General features: G+C 39.0%; 1 protein-coding gene across 1 annotated transcript in view; it reads right to left on the reverse strand.

The window, feature by feature from the left end:
• The window catches only part of DCHS2 (dachsous cadherin-related 2), a 232,071-nt gene that overhangs the window by 56,077 nt on the left and 156,053 nt on the right, over positions 1-19,941 (reverse strand). The window contains exons 4-9 of the mRNA XM_073343187.1: positions 17,641-17,877; positions 14,870-15,886; positions 13,224-13,411; positions 12,309-12,408; positions 2,312-2,469; positions 78-918 (exon numbers count right to left, since the gene is read on the reverse strand). Of these exons, the coding sequence (XP_073199288.1) occupies positions 78-918; positions 2,312-2,469; positions 12,309-12,408; positions 13,224-13,411; positions 14,870-15,886; positions 17,641-17,877 (2,541 nt within the window). The remainder of the gene's footprint in view (positions 1-77; positions 919-2,311; positions 2,470-12,308; positions 12,409-13,223; positions 13,412-14,869; positions 15,887-17,640; positions 17,878-19,941) is intronic.

Consider the following 19,941-nt stretch of genomic DNA (forward strand, 5'->3'; position numbering starts at 1 on the left):
GTTAATACACTCCTGGAAGGTGGGCAGATAGTATGGTGATGAGCATAGCATAAGAATCTATATAGAATATACAGTACCTGTGGTTTTATCTAACAGAAATGCTTCGTTTTCATTGCCTGAAAGAATGTGATATGTAACTTGTCCATTCCTTCCTTCATCTGGATCCTCTGCAATTACATGATGCACCAGAGAGCCTACCTCTGCGTTCTCCATGACATAGGAAAGAGAGGAAGAAACAAAACTGGGACTGTTGTCATTAATGTCTAAAATGACAATTTTTGCTGTCAGGGAACCAAGTCTGCGCTCTGTCAAGTTTATTGCCTGATCTGATGCAGACACTGTCAGCACAACAGAGTGAGTGACCTCTCTGTCTAACGGAATTGCTGTGATCAAGGTGCCATATGAAGGGTGGATGAGAAAGGGATTTTCACCAGAGTCACTCGTTTCTATGGAATATTGTACTCTGCTGTTCAGAAAACTGCCATCTCCGTCTTTTGCATTGAATGTGTACACCAGAGTGCCAACAGGTACATTCTCCTCTATGCCAATCACTATGAAGTTATCCTGGAAATAAGGGGAGTGGTCATTTTGATCTTCTACATCAATACCGAGGAAAATAGTGTAGTTCTGTGGAGGATTCTTATTATAATCCTTCATGACAACTCTCAGAAGGAAGTGAGAAGTTGTTTCATAGTCAAGTTCCTTGAAAAGAAACAGATCCCCTGTCGAACTATCTATTTCAAAATGATCATCACCCTCTTCTTCAGATACACTAAAATGCAGTTTTCTGTTGGTTTGCAGATAATGACCAGGCAACTTCACCGAGCTCAATATTTGTGCAGGCTTAAAATTCTCAGGTATGACAAAGTGCCTGATATCTTGAGAAAAGACAGATCTCCCTTTAGAAAATGGGATTACCTGAAACAAAAGCACAAAGACAGCAATATTTTTTCCATTGCTACTATTGGGATTTTTTGCAATATTGTTTTTCTTTACTAATTAAGAGGCTATAGTCATTTGTAGCTTGTTCATGCATAATTCCCATTAACAGACATCAAGGACAGAACAGACCCCACAATTGTATACTTGTAACACAGGGAAAAGCTTTAATCCCCCTTCCTCCCCTGAAATTTAACAAAAGTTAAAAATCAACCTTAGAAAATCCTCCAACAAGTCACTACCTAGATTCATCCTTCCAAGCACCTTGGCACTCAAGGTTGGAGCAGAGTAGGGAACAAGAGGTAATCTCCCCTCCCTGAATCTTACGAGCTCCACAAAGAGGCTCCATCCCCACTGCTCTCTTCCCGCAGCAGAGCTCCTCAATAGAGCTGAGATGGGAACATTTTTCAAAGTCTCAAATTCTAATGGGATGGCAAAACTGTTTCTCACCCAGCTTTACTCTTGAGCTGCCTTCCCTCCTGTGGCAGGGATGTGGTGTTGCCCAGAAATCACCATCCGCAATTTAGTTTGCCAAATACGAATAGCAATTGATTTTGTTGAGGATTAGTTAAATTGTCCAAGAATTTCCTTTACCACAGATCATTGAAATGATCTCAGAATGGGAGAAACTCTTCAATAGTTGAGCTGCATCAGTCTCATGATTGAGAAACGTTTAGCATATTCCAAAAATTAACCTTCCTACTGGTGATATACGAACAATATTCTGGGTGACATTCAACCTATAATTAAGGGATTATAGAAGACCCCCGACAAAGCAGATCTACCGTGGTTCTGATGGACAGAGGGTAGGTGGCTACAGAGAGGGCACGAAAGTAAATTTAACACTCCCCACGCATGGCAGAGCTGGTCTCTCTGACAGCTCCATATCAGCCAGCATGAAGGGTGCGGGCAGGCAGAGAAGAGACATGGTAATAGTGGGGAAATTGCATGTATTTTAAGTATTTTGTCTTCAGAATTACTCTGTTTTCAGTCTCTCTGTATTGGCTTTTCACTTTGTCTACTCTCTGCTCCATTTGTAATTTTTTTATTGGATATTTTCCCTCTCTTCTCTTATGTTCTCTTATAATCTCTTCCTAAAAGGACATGAACATTGTAAATTGCATGTCAAACTTCTGAACTCGTAATAATGCAATGGTTTCAAAATTAGGCAAAATGCGTTCACCCTCTAATTTCCTGGTTCAGTAGAACAATAGCTAGACTACAGAGAATTCTGATGAGAAGATGTGCTCTTTATATCAAAATATATACATTTTACTTTCAACATCTTCATCCTTTGGGTTTCTAAAAGGTTTAAAAAAATAAACTGAAAATACAGTACCAGTTTTCCAATCCATGCTAAACAAACAGGTACCTGAATGTTAACAACTGCATGTCCTTGAAGAGGAGGCATTCCTTGGTCACTTGCAGTGACCAGTATTCTGTAGTTAGGTCTCCAATTATATGAAAGAGCTTCAGTTGTTCTTAACTCACCACTGTTGGCATCAATCTGAAAGTGACCAAAACTATCTTCTACAGCAAAAAAAGAAATTAATTACTGTTAATATAAATGTTGAAGATACAATATTACTTCCCCAAAGACACACCTTCCATGATCACATATTACTATGCTTTGTAATTAACAATACAGAGTATGTCCCTGAGGTAAGAGAATCTGCAAGTCCCATTTACTTCTATGGGAGTTGTGGGGGCTCCACACCTCTGAGGAGCAAGATCATAATTAGGATGATCTGCTGTGAGCTCAATGACACAATGCCAATTCATGGGGATTACAAGGTATAAGGCACCCGCTTATTTCCATGACCAGACTACCTACATTACTGGATTGTGCACAAGGGGGATATCAGCTCCCATAGGACTGCTACTAACACAAGAGAGAAAGTGGACAGGGAGTGGATAGGCATAAGCAGAGAGTGGGTGGACTTAGCAGCTGAACTGTCCTGGAGGGGGAAGTAAACTGAGACAGATATAGGGCTGACTTACTTCCCACATAAAACAAGGAGGAAGCAGGAACAGAATTGTGACTCTCAAAGTCTGATCTTCGCCTAGGGTAGTGTAAATAGCCTTGTATTTGCTTTGAATAGGAACAATACACTTTGCATGTACTCTAAGGGAGTTAAAATCCTATGCATATTTGCCCTAGAACAAAATAGGATAATAAGAAACTACCCTTTTATAGTTTATACAAAGAGCGGCCACACTGCCAATAACCAGTACATTCTCATTTAAATTATCACTAGTAACCACTTCACATTAGTATTTATTCTAGACTAGCAAGAAAATGCTAACTAACAAGAGTATTGCTACACCATGCTATTTATGCCTTCTCTATCACACTTGAAATAATGAAATTCCTAGAACGAAATAGCAGATTTCCTCCCCAATTTTACTAGAATGTGCAAAAAAAAATTTTAAAATTCTAATTCATTTGTTATAAAAAATTCCCCCTTAAAATATTGTGTATAGAGTATTTTTAATAAGGTGAACTTGTGTGTCAAATATAACTGCATAGCATAATAGCTGCTGTCACCCAGCCAGCAGACAAAGGATGTGGTTTAATTAGGCTGCAACTTTATTCACTTAAAATATCTGGGAATACCTAAAAATACATTGCACAGTGCAGGTCATCATCATTTCCTTAAAAATGTCCACATAACCCCCAACCTGGGCCCAGCCATCCCATTGCTGGGACACTGCTATCTTCCCCTCACATGAGGGTTAAGGGGGTTATAAAAGGAGGGGGTTCAGCTCCCTGCTGTATCTGAAACAGAAGGCCCAACCCACTTCCTCAGCTCCATTAAAGGATACTTTCCTTTAAATCCTTTTCCAATCCATTTAATCCAATAACCATATCCCTTCCATAATGAGTATCTGCATTGGAAATCTGGCACAAGTTTTAGGCACTAAGTTGCAACATTATAGCCTAGACCCCCGTCCCACTTCACTGGGTCCCAAACCCACTGTGGGGAAGGCAAACCCCACCCCACATCCCTCCTCAGCCAACCTGGCAGTGAGGGAAAAATTCCTTCCCAGCCCACAAGGAAAAAGGGGTGACTAGCATAGTGCCCACAGCACATCATGAAGGAACCCAGGCCTTTTTCAGATTTCATGGGTGGGAGGGTGGATGCTGCCAACCTAACCCAGGTGAAAGAGGGTTTCAGGGGGGCTGCATGGAGTATAAATAAGCCCCCCTCATTCAGTCAGCTGGAAGGGCAGTGCCTCCCCTGACCTGGGCCCGCCACCTCTTGCTCCTACCTGCTCCAGCCCAGTATACCCCTTCCCCCTCTGCTACCAGTTGCACAGGGAGCCTTTAAAGTGGTAACAGCCCCTTTTCTTCTGGCCAAGGACCCATGTCATACAGCATATTCTAATAAGCTACTGTGGTAAAAACAAATCAAAGACAGATGTAGTACACAAAATATCCATAAAAAGCTAAATTTCCATAGAGAACCCGAGCGGTTGTTCCCCAAATCTGCATATGCAAATTAGAGAGATGCACACACAAATGGCCATTTATGCATTCAATTACCTTACCCCAACTGTGTCCACAAAATATTTGGTTCTGGATACTTTGAATATGCAATTTAAGAGACTAACGTGAAAACATGGCTTTGATTGTCAATCTGTAGGAGATTTTTCCATTGTGTTTCAAGGTTATTTTAGAGTGAATATACATTTCTAATGCCTCAATTAACCCCCTTTTGGTTTGATTCTTGCTTTTTATTGTGCAGTATACCTGGGAAATTACCAGCCAAAGAGACACAAAGTGAACAAGCAAATATATTTAATGGAACAATATTGTATTCTGCACTTTTCCCCTGGATTTTCAGAAAATTAATGCTGCTTTACAACTGTTTTCATATATTACCCTTGGTAAGGCTTGGGTTTAAGGCCTTAATAGCATGTGTCACAGCATACACAGCTACCCTCCATTATTCCAACATTTTGTGTCAGAAAATTCCAGTAGAAGAGAAAGTTGAAGGAGACAGAAAAAATAGGACTAAAAAACCAAACTATAAGCATATGTTTATAACGTGCTAGAAATTATGCATTTTAAAATAATTGACAATGAAAATTAAAGAGAATTGAAACTAATAATAAATAGATGTGCATGAATACAATATCCTTCATGTTCTGACAAAACGAAGCTTACATTAACAAAACAAAGAACACCCCCAAGTAAAGTAGTTACAGCATGAGTGAGCTCCTACAAGTACTCTCACTGACGTCAATGGTAGTCGAGGGTGCTCAGCAGCTCTCAGAATCAGATTTGTTTTTCTCTTTCAAGTAATGCTGTACAGATGGTGTGCAGCTATGGTGTGAAGTACAATCTAAGATTGGTGTCAGTCAGTAAAACTACAGGAGGAGTGAACCTTGCTTACTTGATAAGAGAAAGAAAAATAAGCAACCAGTCAAAAGCAAGGTTTTTGAATAAAGCAGAGTAAAACTAGAACTGGTTGGAAAAACTTAAGATGGAGCCATTTTCCATCAGAGAATGCAATTCCACTGAAAACAAAATGCTGCATGAAATTCTTTAGGAAAAAATAGTTTAGAAAAACCCTCACTTTGAAATGATTTTTTGTTTAGAATTTTTTATTTAGTATTATATTATGTATTGTAATATAATAAAAAGTCAAAATCTAAACAAAATGGTTCATTTTTGTACATAAAAATGTTGTGATTGATCCAAAACAAATTTGGGAGCAATTTTCTTTCAGAGAATTTTGAAATTTTCAAGTTTTACTTAGATGTGGAATGAAGCCAAATTTTGAAATCTCAAAATCCTTTCAAAACAGAACTATCATCCACTGCACACAATTCTAAGTCAAACCTTTTCAATTTTATGAAGGTGGTTTCCAATTAGCTGAATTTAAAAAAAATATTCTTTATTGATTTAACAAATTATAAAATCAGGATAATAAAAGACAAACATACACATCTAGACCATACTTTAAAACTTCACACTTTTGATTTACTTAACATAGTTTTGGTATTGTTTCAGGATTCCATAAATATGAGGCAGAATAAGAAAACATCAAGGAGATGTTATCTAAACCAGAGATTTTAAGGGTTACCTCTGTACAAAAACAAATATATACAATGTAAATATATATGCACAACACACATAATGCAAACAATTAAATTTACAACATACATGAAGTAATTGTCATGGTCATTTATCTAATGTTAATATGCAACACTGCACTAATTCTATGTGTGACATTTCATAGAGATATATAAAATTCAGAACACCCAATTTAAACAGAAGTAATATTAATCCAATTTAACAGTGCGGTTTTTATAGCCACAACTGCATTAAAAGCGGCTGTGGAGGTGCACTGTCTCAGCTGCAGTTGCCAATCAAATGCTGTCTATGGAGTACTCCGTCTTGTAAAATGCCTGCCTTTGTGCAGGGAGAATGTGCTCAGCAAATAATATACTCTTGCAGCATACAATGCCCCCAGCATTAGCTCTAAAGTTGAAGGGGAAGAAGAGGGCCTGCTTTCCCAGCCACGCCCCCTTTTGGGGGCAAAGTGCCTCAGGTCACACTAGCCTACCTCTCTCATGAATGCTTGAGGAACAAAAACACCAGTGTTCTGGATACCGTTGAAGTGGGTGCATGAGAGAAAGGAAAAAATTCCCCTGTGCTCTCTATTACCCTGATGCATCAATGTAATCGGGACTTGAAAAAACGTACCCAACACCCGCTAGCCTGAGAAATAAGCCTACTCGCCAAGAACCAAAAATAGCTGAGCAGCCACACCCCTCGTAACCAACACCCCCCCCTTCAGTTAAAAGGAATACAATCATATCACATTTAGATACGTGGCCCTTCTACACAGGGAAATTGATCAGAATAGCTATTGAGGAATAAACAATTGTGGAGAATTATAATTCAGAATCAAGTGATTTTTATTCTGGAATACAGTGTCCACACTGGGAGTTATTCCAGAATTGCTATTCCGACTGTTAGTTAATGCTCTTGAGTGCACACTCCCTGCATTTGCCTGAGTTGGTGCTCCACAGGCAGTATGCATCTGGCAACTGCAGCTGAGTCAATGCATCTCAATGTGCTCTGTTAATAAAGGGGAGGGGAGAACAAGGGAAACAGAGGGGGGAAATAAAGAAACCGAGGAAAGAGGAAGAAGTGGGGAAAGAAGAAAACCCTAGCCACCTAGGGTGGTTGGGTCCCTACTCGCCCAGTGCTCCCCTCCTGGTTAGTTCCCTGCTGGTGCCCTGGTATTCTATTCCACTGTGCTTCCCTCCCCTCTGCTGCCCAATCCACTCGCTGTTCTGCTCGCTCTCGCATTTATCTGCTATTCTCCAATGCTCACGAAGCTCCTTAGCTCTTTTCCACACAAAGCAGCACATACTGCAAATCTAGATAAAGAGGAGGTAGAACTGTAAGGTATTGAGGAATCCGACCATGAAACTGTAACAGAACTGTTCCTCCAGCCATTAGAACATAGGCATTCAGGGTGCTGCGTAATTCATTTAGATGTCTCAACTGGTTTTCAAGCCCTGAATCCCAAAGCTGTCACAATCTGTTTCTGAAAACCTATCATTAGCGACTAATCACAGGAGGACACTAGATCTTTCTCAAATATAAGTGACCTCAATATGCAAATGCTATTATCTTAATTATTTTCCTATGTGATTTCTAGAGGAACTGTATTCTATATAAAGCCCCATTTAAGTTTCCACTTATTTTGAAACCTGATCATTGGAGAGGGTAAGTAATTCAAGAACTTTTGCCAACTTCAATTCATTCTGGTGAGGGAAGGCAAGGGTCTTGTCTTCACTGGGTGAGAGGGAGTCACTGGCAAGGCCCTCCAATAGTATGGATACCACAGGGAACATGAAGTTTGTGAATTCCATCTCTACTAAGGTCTGGGCTCCTCCTTCCCTTAGAGAGCAAGCTTTTGACTTGTCTCTGGCAGACAGCTGTGACCTTTGTCACCCTGCATGTCCCTGGCATGTAAACTCCTACAGTTGTGGTAACCGCATATCTATCCTAAATCTCACAATATGACAACACTCCTAAATTTCATATCTTGGATGTTTTTATGGAATTGTTGTGAATGGAACTGCTTTAGGCAAAGAGTTGTAAAAGGCTGTATTTTTCCAGTGCTACTGGGTGGTCTTAAAGATGACAGGCATATTTTATGAAGCAAAAGACAGGTGCACTTTATGAAATGTAAAGACAGGTGCACTTTTCGGAAATGCTACTGTATAATTAACAAGAGTAAACTAAGTCCAGATAGATCTATTTTCAGTTACTGATGCCATAAAGATGGAGGTTTTCAAGGCTATGACTGTGCCGATTATCAGTCATTCTATGAGTGATGACATAGGAGCAGAACTGTGATTGGATGATCCTGCACATCTGTAGATTTTAGCATTTGAGGGTGTTTTGTTTTGATTTATTTTTTGTTTTAAAGTGAAACATTTACTTTCAAAAGCTAACAGTTGTGTCTTTTGAGTAAACTACAATGATCCCTTAAAGGTTTTCCTCCCTTAAATAAAGGTGCCATTTATGATTAACTTCTTTACACAAGTTAATCTGTTTTTAGCTGGGAATTTCCTTAAGGATCTTAAGAACACTAAACATTACTCAGTGACTAGCATCCCTGTAGACCTTGAAAGCTGCACTGTGGACATTGATATTCATAACTCTTGATCCTGGGACAGTCCCTTAATTGTTGAAAAGAACATTGGGATCTGCATGCAGATCCCAAACTGATTCCTGTTTTTTACAGTAGTCTTCTAGTAATTAATATAGACTATATTTCTTTATTATGTTTTAGTACTGGATTATCTTCTGAACAATATCTCAAAACTAAATTCTTGATTTCTTATTTTTTAAATATTAAGCCACATTCCACTGTGAAATAAAAGATCTAGACATGAAATGCCATTAGCCAGGAAATACAAATGTATTATCGGAGAAGGTCAGATGCCTCTAGATTTGATCACTGACAAAATATCTAATTTCACAGTTGAAGAGGGGTCTGGATTTTTTTGAAAAAAGAAAAGGAGTACTTGTGGCACCTTAGAGACTAACCAATGTGCATAATTAAGGTGGGCCATTTCCAGCACAAATCCAGGTTTTCTCACATCCCCCCCACCGAAAACCTGGATTTGTGCTGGAAATGGCCCACCTTAATTATGCACATTGTAGGGAGAATGGTCACTTTGGATGAGCTATTACCAGCAGGATAGTGAGTTTGTGTGTGTGGTTTTTGGGAGGGGGGTGAGGGGGTGAGAGAACCTGGATTTGTGCAGGAAATGGCCCAACTTTATTATCATGCACATTGTGTAAAGAGTTGTCACTTTGGATGGGCTATCACCAGCAGGAGAGTGAATTTGTGTGGGGGGGTGGAGGGTGAGAAAACCTGGATTTGTGCTGGAAATGGCCCACCTGATGATCACTTTAGATAAGCTATTAGCAGCAGGACAGTGGATTGGGAGGAGGTATTTTTTCATATTCTCTGTGTATAAATAAAGTCTGCTGCAGTTTCCATGGCATGCATCCGATGAAGTGAGCTGTAGCTCACGAAAGCTCATGCTCAAATAAATTGGTTAGTCTCTAAGGTGCCACAAGTCCTCCTTTTCTTTTTGCGAATACAGACTAACACGGCTGTTACTCTGAAACCGGATTTTTTTTAGTTTACTTTATTTGACCAAATAAGGTTTTTAATCAGAGTATAACATATTTAACCTTTTGACATTTGTAGCAGTAACATACCAAAAACAGTTAAATTTTGGGGTAGTAACCATTTTAATAATTTGCATTCCTACTGAGTTCTCTCCAAAGCTTCGCTGTGTAGCCAATGGGGGAAACCTTTGTGACACTGAAGGGAAGGTGGAACTACGCAGAGAGACAGCCGTCTCTACAGACTAGCCTTTAATTTGTCAGACTTGGTCCACAGGGTTGGGAGGCCCTGACTGCCACCTGCTCTGCAGCCCTCTAACTCTCAAATCGCACTAGAGGGGACAATTTTTTGACAACTCTATAGTTCAACACAGAGGAGTTTTCAGTCCCTTTTGGTCCTCTCCTCAGGAGGTGGCGATCTGGATCTATATTTTTAGGAGTATACCTGGGTTCTTAGCACCTTGTAATTTTTGCATAATAGAAAAAAATTGTATTATTTCAGAGAAACAGATGCAATAAAAACCAACCTTCAGATTAATAAAAACTGTTGATTCTTATTACACAAATACATTACAACGGAAATATTTTCAATCCAGCTGTAAAAATTTAATTTTAAAAAGTGTCTGTTGGTGGGAGAGAGCAGATTTAACATCTGGGCCCTTATGGAGGTTATGGTGTTTTCCTCCTACAATTGCAAGTATAGTCCATGAAAATACCGGGGAATATAGCTCATAATAACAAGTAACCTCTGCCTTGCCATGAAGGTATTACTTCCTCCCTTTCTCCTTAAGAGTGAGATGTAATTTAGTTTTATGATACTTTAGTTTTGGTTCTTTACTCTGAAGTGACAAATAAGACTGACAAGTCTAAACTGACTGAGGCATGGGTCTGAGCTCTAGCTAAGCAAAGATGACAGATGAGAAACTGTAGAACTCAGATGGAAACATCAGAGCCGTTTTCTTGCATAGCCTGTATTCAATCAAATGTTTGTCTTATGTGTCAATTATTACAGATTTAAAATATTAAGCATGAAAGACATTGACTCCTTAAATCCTGTGAAACAAAGCAGGGTATAAAAAATAACGTTACGGAATTCTGATGTGAACGCCTTACTGACAGTTTTTCAGAAATAAAGTTTTATTCTTAACAGGTTTTGCAGTCTTGAACAAATAATGTGGTATAGCCAAGGGAACTGCCATGTTTTTCTCATTGTTTAGATGGTCTCTTCTTATTTTATGTATGACACAGACAGACAAGAACACATCTTTATCTCTGATTAGCACTAATGGATCCATCTTTCTCCTGTTGAAGTGTAGGAGATCTTTGTCATCGATTTCACTGGAATCAGAATCAGGTCCTAAGGCCTATTCCATCTCCTATGTGTAGGAGTTCTGGGGGATTTTTATGTTGCCAAACAATATCAGACACACATATTGCCAAACAAAGGGTAAAAACTGAGCTAAAAAACACAAGCCTCATCGTTTGCTCAGATTATCTTTTGATAATAAATCCATGGTACACCCACATCTTGAATACTGCATGCAGACGTGGTCACCCCATCTCCAAAAAGATATACTGGAATTGGAAAAGGTTCAGAAAAGGGCAAAAAAAATTATTAGAGAGTACGGAACGGCTTCCGTATGAGGAGGGATTAATAAGACTGGGACTTTTCAGTTTGGAAAAGAGACCATTAAGGGGGGATATGATTGAGGTCTACAAAATCATGACTGGTATGGAGAAAGTAAATAAGGACGTATTATTTACTCCTTCTCATAACACAAGAACTAGGGGTCATCAAATGAAATTAATAGGCAACAGGTTTAAAACAAACAAAAGGAACTATTTTTTCACACAATGCACAGTTGGTCTGTGGAACTCTTTGCCAGAGGATGTTGTAAAGACCAAGTCTATAACAGAGTTCAAAAAAGAACTAGGTAAGTTCATAGAGGATAGGTCCATCAATGGCTATTCATCAGGATGGGCAGGGATGGTGTCCCTAGCCTCTGATTGCCAGGAGCTGAGAATGGGTGACAGGGGATGGATCATTTGATGATACCTGTTCTATTAATTTCCTTTGGGGCACCTGGCATTGACCGTTGTAGGAAGACAGGCTACTGGGCTAGACGGACCTTTGGTCTGATCCAGTATGGCTGCTCTTATGTTCTTATGATGCCTGTTTCAGGCTGTCATGAACTGTTCCTATAGCAGGAAGATTTTCAGTTGGTCATGGGAAAGAGGAGATCATTTTTCCATTGAGATGTTGAAGAGTTGCTCATAATGACAAACTCTGTACTGTATGTGCTGTTGGATGATTATGGTCCTACTCTTGGGAAAGCTGCAGTTTTTAACTGAAGATTCTGTGACTTGTCATAGGAGCAAGTAAACCCCTGTGAAGAGGCAGAGGATGATGGGAAGGAAGCTAGCTGCTCATGCCTCCGCGATCATTTTGGTATGACCTATTTGTCATATGGTACCCTGATTATTACTTATACAGAGGGCTCTGCTATGGCAGCGTAAAAGGAGCTCAAAAGTGGTTGTAAACATAGTCTCACTTCAAGGCCCCTTTTCACTGCCAGAGTTATCTAATTGAGCCTCAGTGTAAACAGGAACCAGACTCTGTATGTGTAGCGGCTCCCTTAGACCCATCATTATTTTAATACACTTTCTATTGGGCACAATAATTATAAATTCTTACCTGACAATATTGAATATAACACTACACCATTGTTTCCAAAATCAAGGTCCTTTGCAAACACAGTGGTGACAAGTGTACCTTCTGGCTGTCCTTCCAAAACCTGCCATCAAACAATGTGTTTACAAGAGCACTTTACATATTATAAAGGACATTAATGCGTCATAATTGAATTCATACACCACAAAACAGTTAACTTCAGTACTTATATAGTAGGAGCACTTTCCATTCTAGAAATGGCTACAGTCAGTGAAAATAAGCTACATTTCAGAGATACTGCTAAATTAATACATTTCTAGCAAATCTCCAATGAAGTTCATTTGTCCGCATGTCTCTTCTCTACAGAAATTATTAATATCTCTTGTTTCTGAGAGCATAAGTAAAACATGAGATGCAAAATTTAAAGAAAATACCAGTACAATCTTCAGCTCCTAATGGTCCTGAAACAGTTCAAGTCCAACTGTTCATACATTCACATTGCCCATATGATACATGAAGCCAAATCTTGAATGCCTTACCCAATTTTTGCCCTATGATATTTAATACCATAATAAAAAGCAACTAATACATTAGAAGTAATTTTCTTTAAAAAGTTGTTTATTTGATACTGACCCTAAAATGTCAGGCTGTTAATTGAATCTGAATACGCTGTTCGTTTAGGTCATGCTAGGGGAAACAGGCAATGTAACTTTCACATGGAATAAAAGACATGTCTTACAGAGAGAATACACTTGATTTAATAATGTCCATGTAGCACTCAGAGCACATGTATTTCACAACACTGTGGTGTGTGAACTGAGCTTTGGAAGGAAGTCTCATTTACAATTCAAGCTTTTTGCCACAAGATGGTGCTCAAAACAAATCCTGCACTCCTATGATTGACCAGATTAGAAAATCACTGAAACAGTTACTACAAACCTTGAAGGTTACTTCTTTTCCAGATGGAATCTGAGGGAAGTAAGGCTGATTATCATTGAGGTCAGCAACTAAGATATATGCAGTTGTTGTGGCATTACGCCGGGGAGCACCGTGGTCAGTCACTAGTACGATCAATCGATGGTGAGTTTGCTGCTCGTGGTCTAATGCAACCCAGTTTATAATTTCACCTGTTGGACCAAAAAACAAAACAAAAAAATTTTAAAAAAGGGGGAAAAGGCACTGAATTAGTGTATTCATTGTATTAGTGAAATCTTAATAGACTGTATAAAATTAATAGAAATATGCAGAGTTTAAACCAACTGCTTGCGTCATTTGATATACCTACTACAGTATAGAGAATATTATCCCAGTTTACTAAACTTCATTCCACAAAAACACCTAGTTAATCAAAGTTTACTTATATACCCCAGGGTCATACTACACTCTTCACTGTACTCTGGATCCCAGAAACTCGCACAATGAAACAATATTAGCCAACTGTGCAGGCTGGCTATTTTAAAGGAGAAATCTGACCCTCTCTTATTGTATCCCAGATTGGAGAACCTGAAGTGCAGACTTTAACTGCTGACCTTATCTTCACTGTGCTTCAGAGTTAGGAAACTCAACACAGAGTCTCTCTCATGATCAGCAAACCTAATCTTCACCGTACTCTGAGGCTGGAGATTCCAGGGGTCAAATTTAATACAAGCTTCCGGACAGCTGCTCAAGTGCACTCACATTTATCTGAGGATTTTGAGTGTCCCTATTTTTCAGACAGATGAACTTATATTATACATTTTAAGACCTTCTCTGTTACTTGTCTCCCTCTCTTTGTTTACCTTTGAACTTTCATAAACTTATTATACAAGACTTTACTTTGAAACAGTAGTTTTATTTTGAGATGTCACATTTCCAAAGTATCTAGAAGGGCCCTTTGACCCCTGGTTATACACCATTTTACGTGGTGGAATCTCACATTGCAGATGTGTCTTGCAACAGCAATCTCTTGCTAGTCAGCATATTCACAGTACCTGTGTTTCTTAAAGGCTTCCCTTCTGCATGACTCTCAGTATTTTATTCTACACTACGAAAACATACTGGAGATAATGGTTATCACTGAGAACATTTTGGGATTCATTTTACAGTGCATAACTTTTCTGAGACAATTTTCTTTTTGCAACACTACTGATATCTTCAATTCACAGTTTTAACATATACTATTCAAGATTTTCACAAATGTGCTCCCTTTAAAATGTCACTATTCCTTTCATTCTTGTTTCTCGCTGATCATTTCTTTTCAACCTTACTTGACCACTAGACAATTAGGAATTTTTCATATGATTTATTGAAGCTATTATTTAATACTCCCAAATTTTCTAAGGTCAAACACAGACTTATGAATGAGTAAGCAAAGAAAAGCTATGACTGAGTTGAGAGTGAAAAAACAAACCCTCTAGGTTATCCTATTCTTCATTGATTATTCCATCCCAACTTTTTGAGGCTCTGAATTATGCGTATTAATTATGCGTACGCCCACCCAAGAGAGACATGACAGTTCCTGGACTTCACACATTACATTAATTCCTTTAGAGGAAGACTTCTTTCTAAAAGAAATAACGGGGAGATTACAACTCATAACATGCTACCTGTGTTGGAATTAATCTTGAAAAACTTTCCATCTGACAAGAGGAAATAGGAAAGCTGTCCATTTCTTCCTGAGTCTCTGTCAACTGCTGTGATGGTACCAACCACACCTCGGGGAACTGGACTTTCCTCAATTTCAAAAAAATAAAGATCACGCATGAACATCGGGGAATTGTCATTTTCATCCAGGACATTAACAATTACTGATGTACTCGCATTTTGCCCTGAGCTGTCCTCTGGGCTGCTGACAAAGGCTCTAAAATTGTACATCTGTGTAAATTCATAGTTCAGATACTTCCGGAGGTAAATCCAGCCAGTGACAGGGTCAATTCCAAATGCAGCAGAATCTGTGCTAGGCTCCAGGGAGTACACCATCTGTGAGGCAGTGTGCTGTGGAACTTGTGTGTGGGCTTGTACTTGTAGAATTTTGGCATCCAGTGAAGAAGTCTCACTGACTTCCACTTGATACACCAAGTTTTCAAAAGTCAAGGTGGTGCCCATCTTTTGCTCTTCAACAATCACTGTCAGTATTATCAGAGAACTCAGTGGAGGAGTTCCGTAATCTTCAGCAGTTATGTGCAGAGCATATTCATGCTGCTTATCTGTGAACAGAGTCCTGGTGAGATATACCACCCCAAGGCTTGGATCAATGGTAAATGCATTTGACTGCCTGTTTGCAATAGTATATTTGATTACCCCATTTAGCCCACTGTCTTTATCTTCTGCATGAGCAATGTACAGAGCTGTGCCAGGTACTGTACTATGAGATATAGTTATCTTATCAAATTCTGTAAGAAATACTGGAGGATTGTCATTGACATCAATCACAGATATATTGACCTGGGTGCTACTGTAGACAGCAGAGCTGCCCAACTGCGACTGGACAGTAAGCACAATGAGAGACTGAGTTTCATGGTCCAGCTGCTTTTTGGTGAGAATGATTCCAAACTGAGGGTCAATAGAGAATCTTCCATAAGGATCACCGGAGGAAATTTTGTAAGAGATCACTTCTAAAGTATCTACAAGTGGGAACAAAAACAACCGATGTAAAAAAAATAAGCAACTGATAATATGAGTGTTTAATACAATACACTAAAGAACATCTGTGAAGAATATGCTGCAATGTTGTTAGAATCAGCTGAAAAAATGAAATCCCCTTTACAGATGTTTTTCTTTCCTGAGCTCTTTATGTTTTCTTGCTCATGTCCCTGGAGCCCTTCAATAAAATGAATACTATACAGGCTGCATTTGACTGCATCTATTTTGTCCATTTATGAGATGTTTGATTTTCAACTCCCTGGTATGATAAACCTTTATAGAGAAAATGTCATTGCTCTCTCATTTTCTTCTCGTTATATAAAATATAGTGAAACCCTCCAATAATTATGCCATTTTTAACAGAACAATTTCACTATAAGCTGAAATTCACTACAGCAAGAACTGAGATACATGGCAATACATTAAAAGAATTGTATTTCATTGAGTTTTTCTCTAAATGTACTTTTACTACGTCCAAGATCATTAAATATTCCACTACAGCTTAATATTCTTTCCCATCCTTTTCCACAGGACCACAGAACATTAGCAGAGCCACTCCCTGGGCACTACTTTAGCCCTGGCAGGACACCTGCAGCCAATACACTGTCCTTCCATGGGGGAGAAAGGCGGTGGATTGATGTACTCACAAATCTATCCAAAGCCCTTGCCCCTGCTTCCTTATATGTAGAACTCCATCACCAACATGGTATTTGGATTCCTTTTGCGAGATTCCCAAATCCTGCCTCCACAATGATCTGCAGAAGAGCCACACCAGAGCTGCCCAGTTAGGGTCTTCTGCAGCTATAAAGAATGTAGCAGGATTTGAGCCTTTTCCTCTAAGAAAATAAAGAATAAAATAGATTTAGAAAAACATTATAAGATCACCAGGATTTCGCCATTTGATTTGGGAAAACAGTTTTTGAGGCAACAAGTTGTCTAGATTCCCTCAAAGAGTTGCACCTTACTATTGCTCTAATACCGGGATTTGTTAACTTTTTCAGTGTGGACCAATTAGGGTGGAAGCAGTACCCCATGTGACCTACCAGCTCACCACAGACCACCAAGAAGTGCTCCATGGACCACAGTTTGGGAATCTATGTTCTAAAGGCATACAAAGGGGATCCAATTGTAAACTTAAGCATACTTCTTGTATATAGTATTGTAATGGTGAACTGTTCTTTTTACAGCCTGGTTATTCCTGTTGTGGAGAGAAGCCTGGCAGGCAGGTGCAGAGAATCATCTGACCCAGTTGGCCAGCATCAGGTGACTGGGTCTGATGATTACCAGGCAGGAATATAAATGTGGGTCTCAATTCTCAGAGGGAACCTCCAGGAGAGAGTTGGGAAAACACTCCTGTAACTGCAGTGGATGACTACGAGGGGGTGAGACGCTCCGCAAATTCACCTATGCTGGGTGGAGGCTCTGACTACTAAGATGCCAAAGGGTCCCACAGATTATGTTAGAAACAGGACTATTATTTTGCGTTCTCACTCGACATTTCCTTTTTTGCGTGTTGGACAATACAGAGATCACTGAGGCAAGGACTATGAACTGATCTCGGTGCGGCTGATTTTTTCCACAGCTGGGTGATTGAGTCCACCAGCCTACTAGTATGTTTGACACATTTTAAAAAATGATGAGCTAAAAGAGAGAGATCTTTTTCATATGTTTCTGTACCAGTTACAATTAGAACGTGTTGTAATCTGTCTGAATGCAATCTAAGAGGGCAACTTACTTAAAGGCTCTCTGGCTTTTACAGTTCCAACAGGGCTGCCTTCAGGGATATCTTCAGGAACAGAAAAGGTATACCGTGACCTCTCAAATATAGCTGGTGCCAAAGTGGTCTGGAGGATGTTTACTGTGACGGATGCATTAACAACAGAGGTAAGGCCACCTCCATCCCGTGCAGAAACAGTCAAGAACATCATGGTATGATCCAAATGACTGAGAGTTGATATCAAGTAAATAATTCCTGAAAATACAGAAAAAATTAATAATGAAGACACTGAGTTCATGGAATCCTACACCAAGTTTTAGTAAAACATAAAACATTCTCAGAGTGCACCCCAAAAGTGGGAGAAGGGTGGAACTTAAATATGGCAGGAAGCAGACTGTTACATATTCCCTTATTGTGATTTCATAAATAGCAATGTAGATGCATTTGAAGTAACCATGCCAAATTCTGCTTTCAGTTACACTGGCATAAATCCAGAACAACTTCAGTGATTTCAGTGGAGTAACTCTGAACTTACAGCAGTATCAAGGAGACCAGAGTTTGACCAATAACAATACTAACAACTCTGGAAGTGAATTAGGGAAAAAATAACTTTATTAATGGTAAGAGATTAATTCCACTTCACTATCAGGAAAGTTCATTCCACTTCAGAATGGCAACAATGACAGTCTATTCACAAAACTTCCCAAACAAATACAAGTTAAAGCCACAAAACACAAGTCTGTGGGACCTGTGGTGGACATCATGACAGCAATCACTTACTGGCTGATCATAGCTTAAGGGAAGGGCATCCTTAACTAGCAATTTATGAGATCTGTTGAACTGGCAAAATGTTACCAATTTACTCTTTTGCTTAAAGCAAAAGAAATAACTGCTATAATTTCTGCCTCTTTGAAAGGGTAATGCAGTGCCTTGTCCATAGCAGCTGTCTTTGGGAGCAGCATTCCTCAAAACAAATTCATTTTCAGCATTTAACTCAGATGAATGGGATCAATATCTCTAAATGTATTTTATTCTGACTGCTTGAATAATTACATGTATCATGTTTTTGTTAATTCTCATATAGTCTACATATAACTACAGAAACAACCTTGAACTTTAGCAGCACTTCCAATGTAAAAGGCAGTAGCATGGGCATAGAGTCTTCTTTTGGGGTCCATGCTCCCGCCTTACACAGTCAAAACTCCTCTTGATTTTAAAGGGAGCTTTCATGAGTCAAGAGTTCAGAATCTCAGTAATAATGGTTATATTTAAATATGACTCTCTCGAAGATGTTCATATAGGACTAGAGTGATTCTCCAAAATCAATACTTGTAATTCTTCCGTAAGATTTAATATTGGCCACTTGTCCTTTTCAAGAACAGTCAGGATTTCTGAATTAAGAAGCAACAACAAAAATAAACGGATTAACCCTTACAGTGCACAGAGGCCTGTAGTGTACATGAAGTGAATGGAAATACCAAAAGATCCAGGGAAGTGCACTCTACAGTACAGTATGATAGAGCAAGAAAGTGCATCAGGACATGTTTGCTGCATCATAAATTGCATACAGGTACATTGTGAGGCACAAGACCAAACATCAAGTGGCTTTGACCATCTGAGACATGGAATAATGGCACAGTAATTATGTTTTAGAATGCTTTAGCGCTGTTGATATGGATAGCTGGTTTTAATATTTAAAATGTTTTAAATGCATATATCGTGTGGTATATATCATATTCTGTACATATTCTGCCTTAATTATTGGTTTTAGTGGTATTCAATATAACTGATGAAACTCAGAAAAAGTCACAAGTCTATTTCAGTTCAACTCTGATTCTCATTTACATCTAAGCCCCTTTAAGACCCCTTTATTCTGCTGGAGCAATACAGTGTAAATGAGATTCAGCCCCTTTTTAGTCAAGCAACAGAGTTCCTCCAAAGTCATCTGAGAATTTGTTTTCACACATAACTGAATGAAGGATGGGAGATATCAAATGCACATGGTATCCTGCTTTGACGCTAGCTGTTTAAATGATAGTTGGCCAATTTTAGTTATTTTGGAACATTTTAGAGTTTCTTCCCTTATCCCCTTTTTGGGGGCATTCTACTTTACTTCAATATCTTCCTTATTTTTCTTCTGTCACAGTTAATTTAAAAGTCTACATTAGGAGCAAGAGATGATCACAGGCAAGGGGGAAACCTATAAACCTAGCACATATCAATATCCAGATTATGCTGTTTAAAGATGTCTGCCTACAATGAACGCACATCAACAGAACCAAAACCAAATTCCTATCTTTAGTCGATGTATAATACATT

This window comes from Lepidochelys kempii, chromosome 4 (genome assembly GCF_965140265.1).
Source record: "Lepidochelys kempii isolate rLepKem1 chromosome 4, rLepKem1.hap2, whole genome shotgun sequence".
In the NCBI taxonomy this organism is placed as follows: Eukaryota; Metazoa; Chordata; order Testudines; family Cheloniidae; genus Lepidochelys; species Lepidochelys kempii.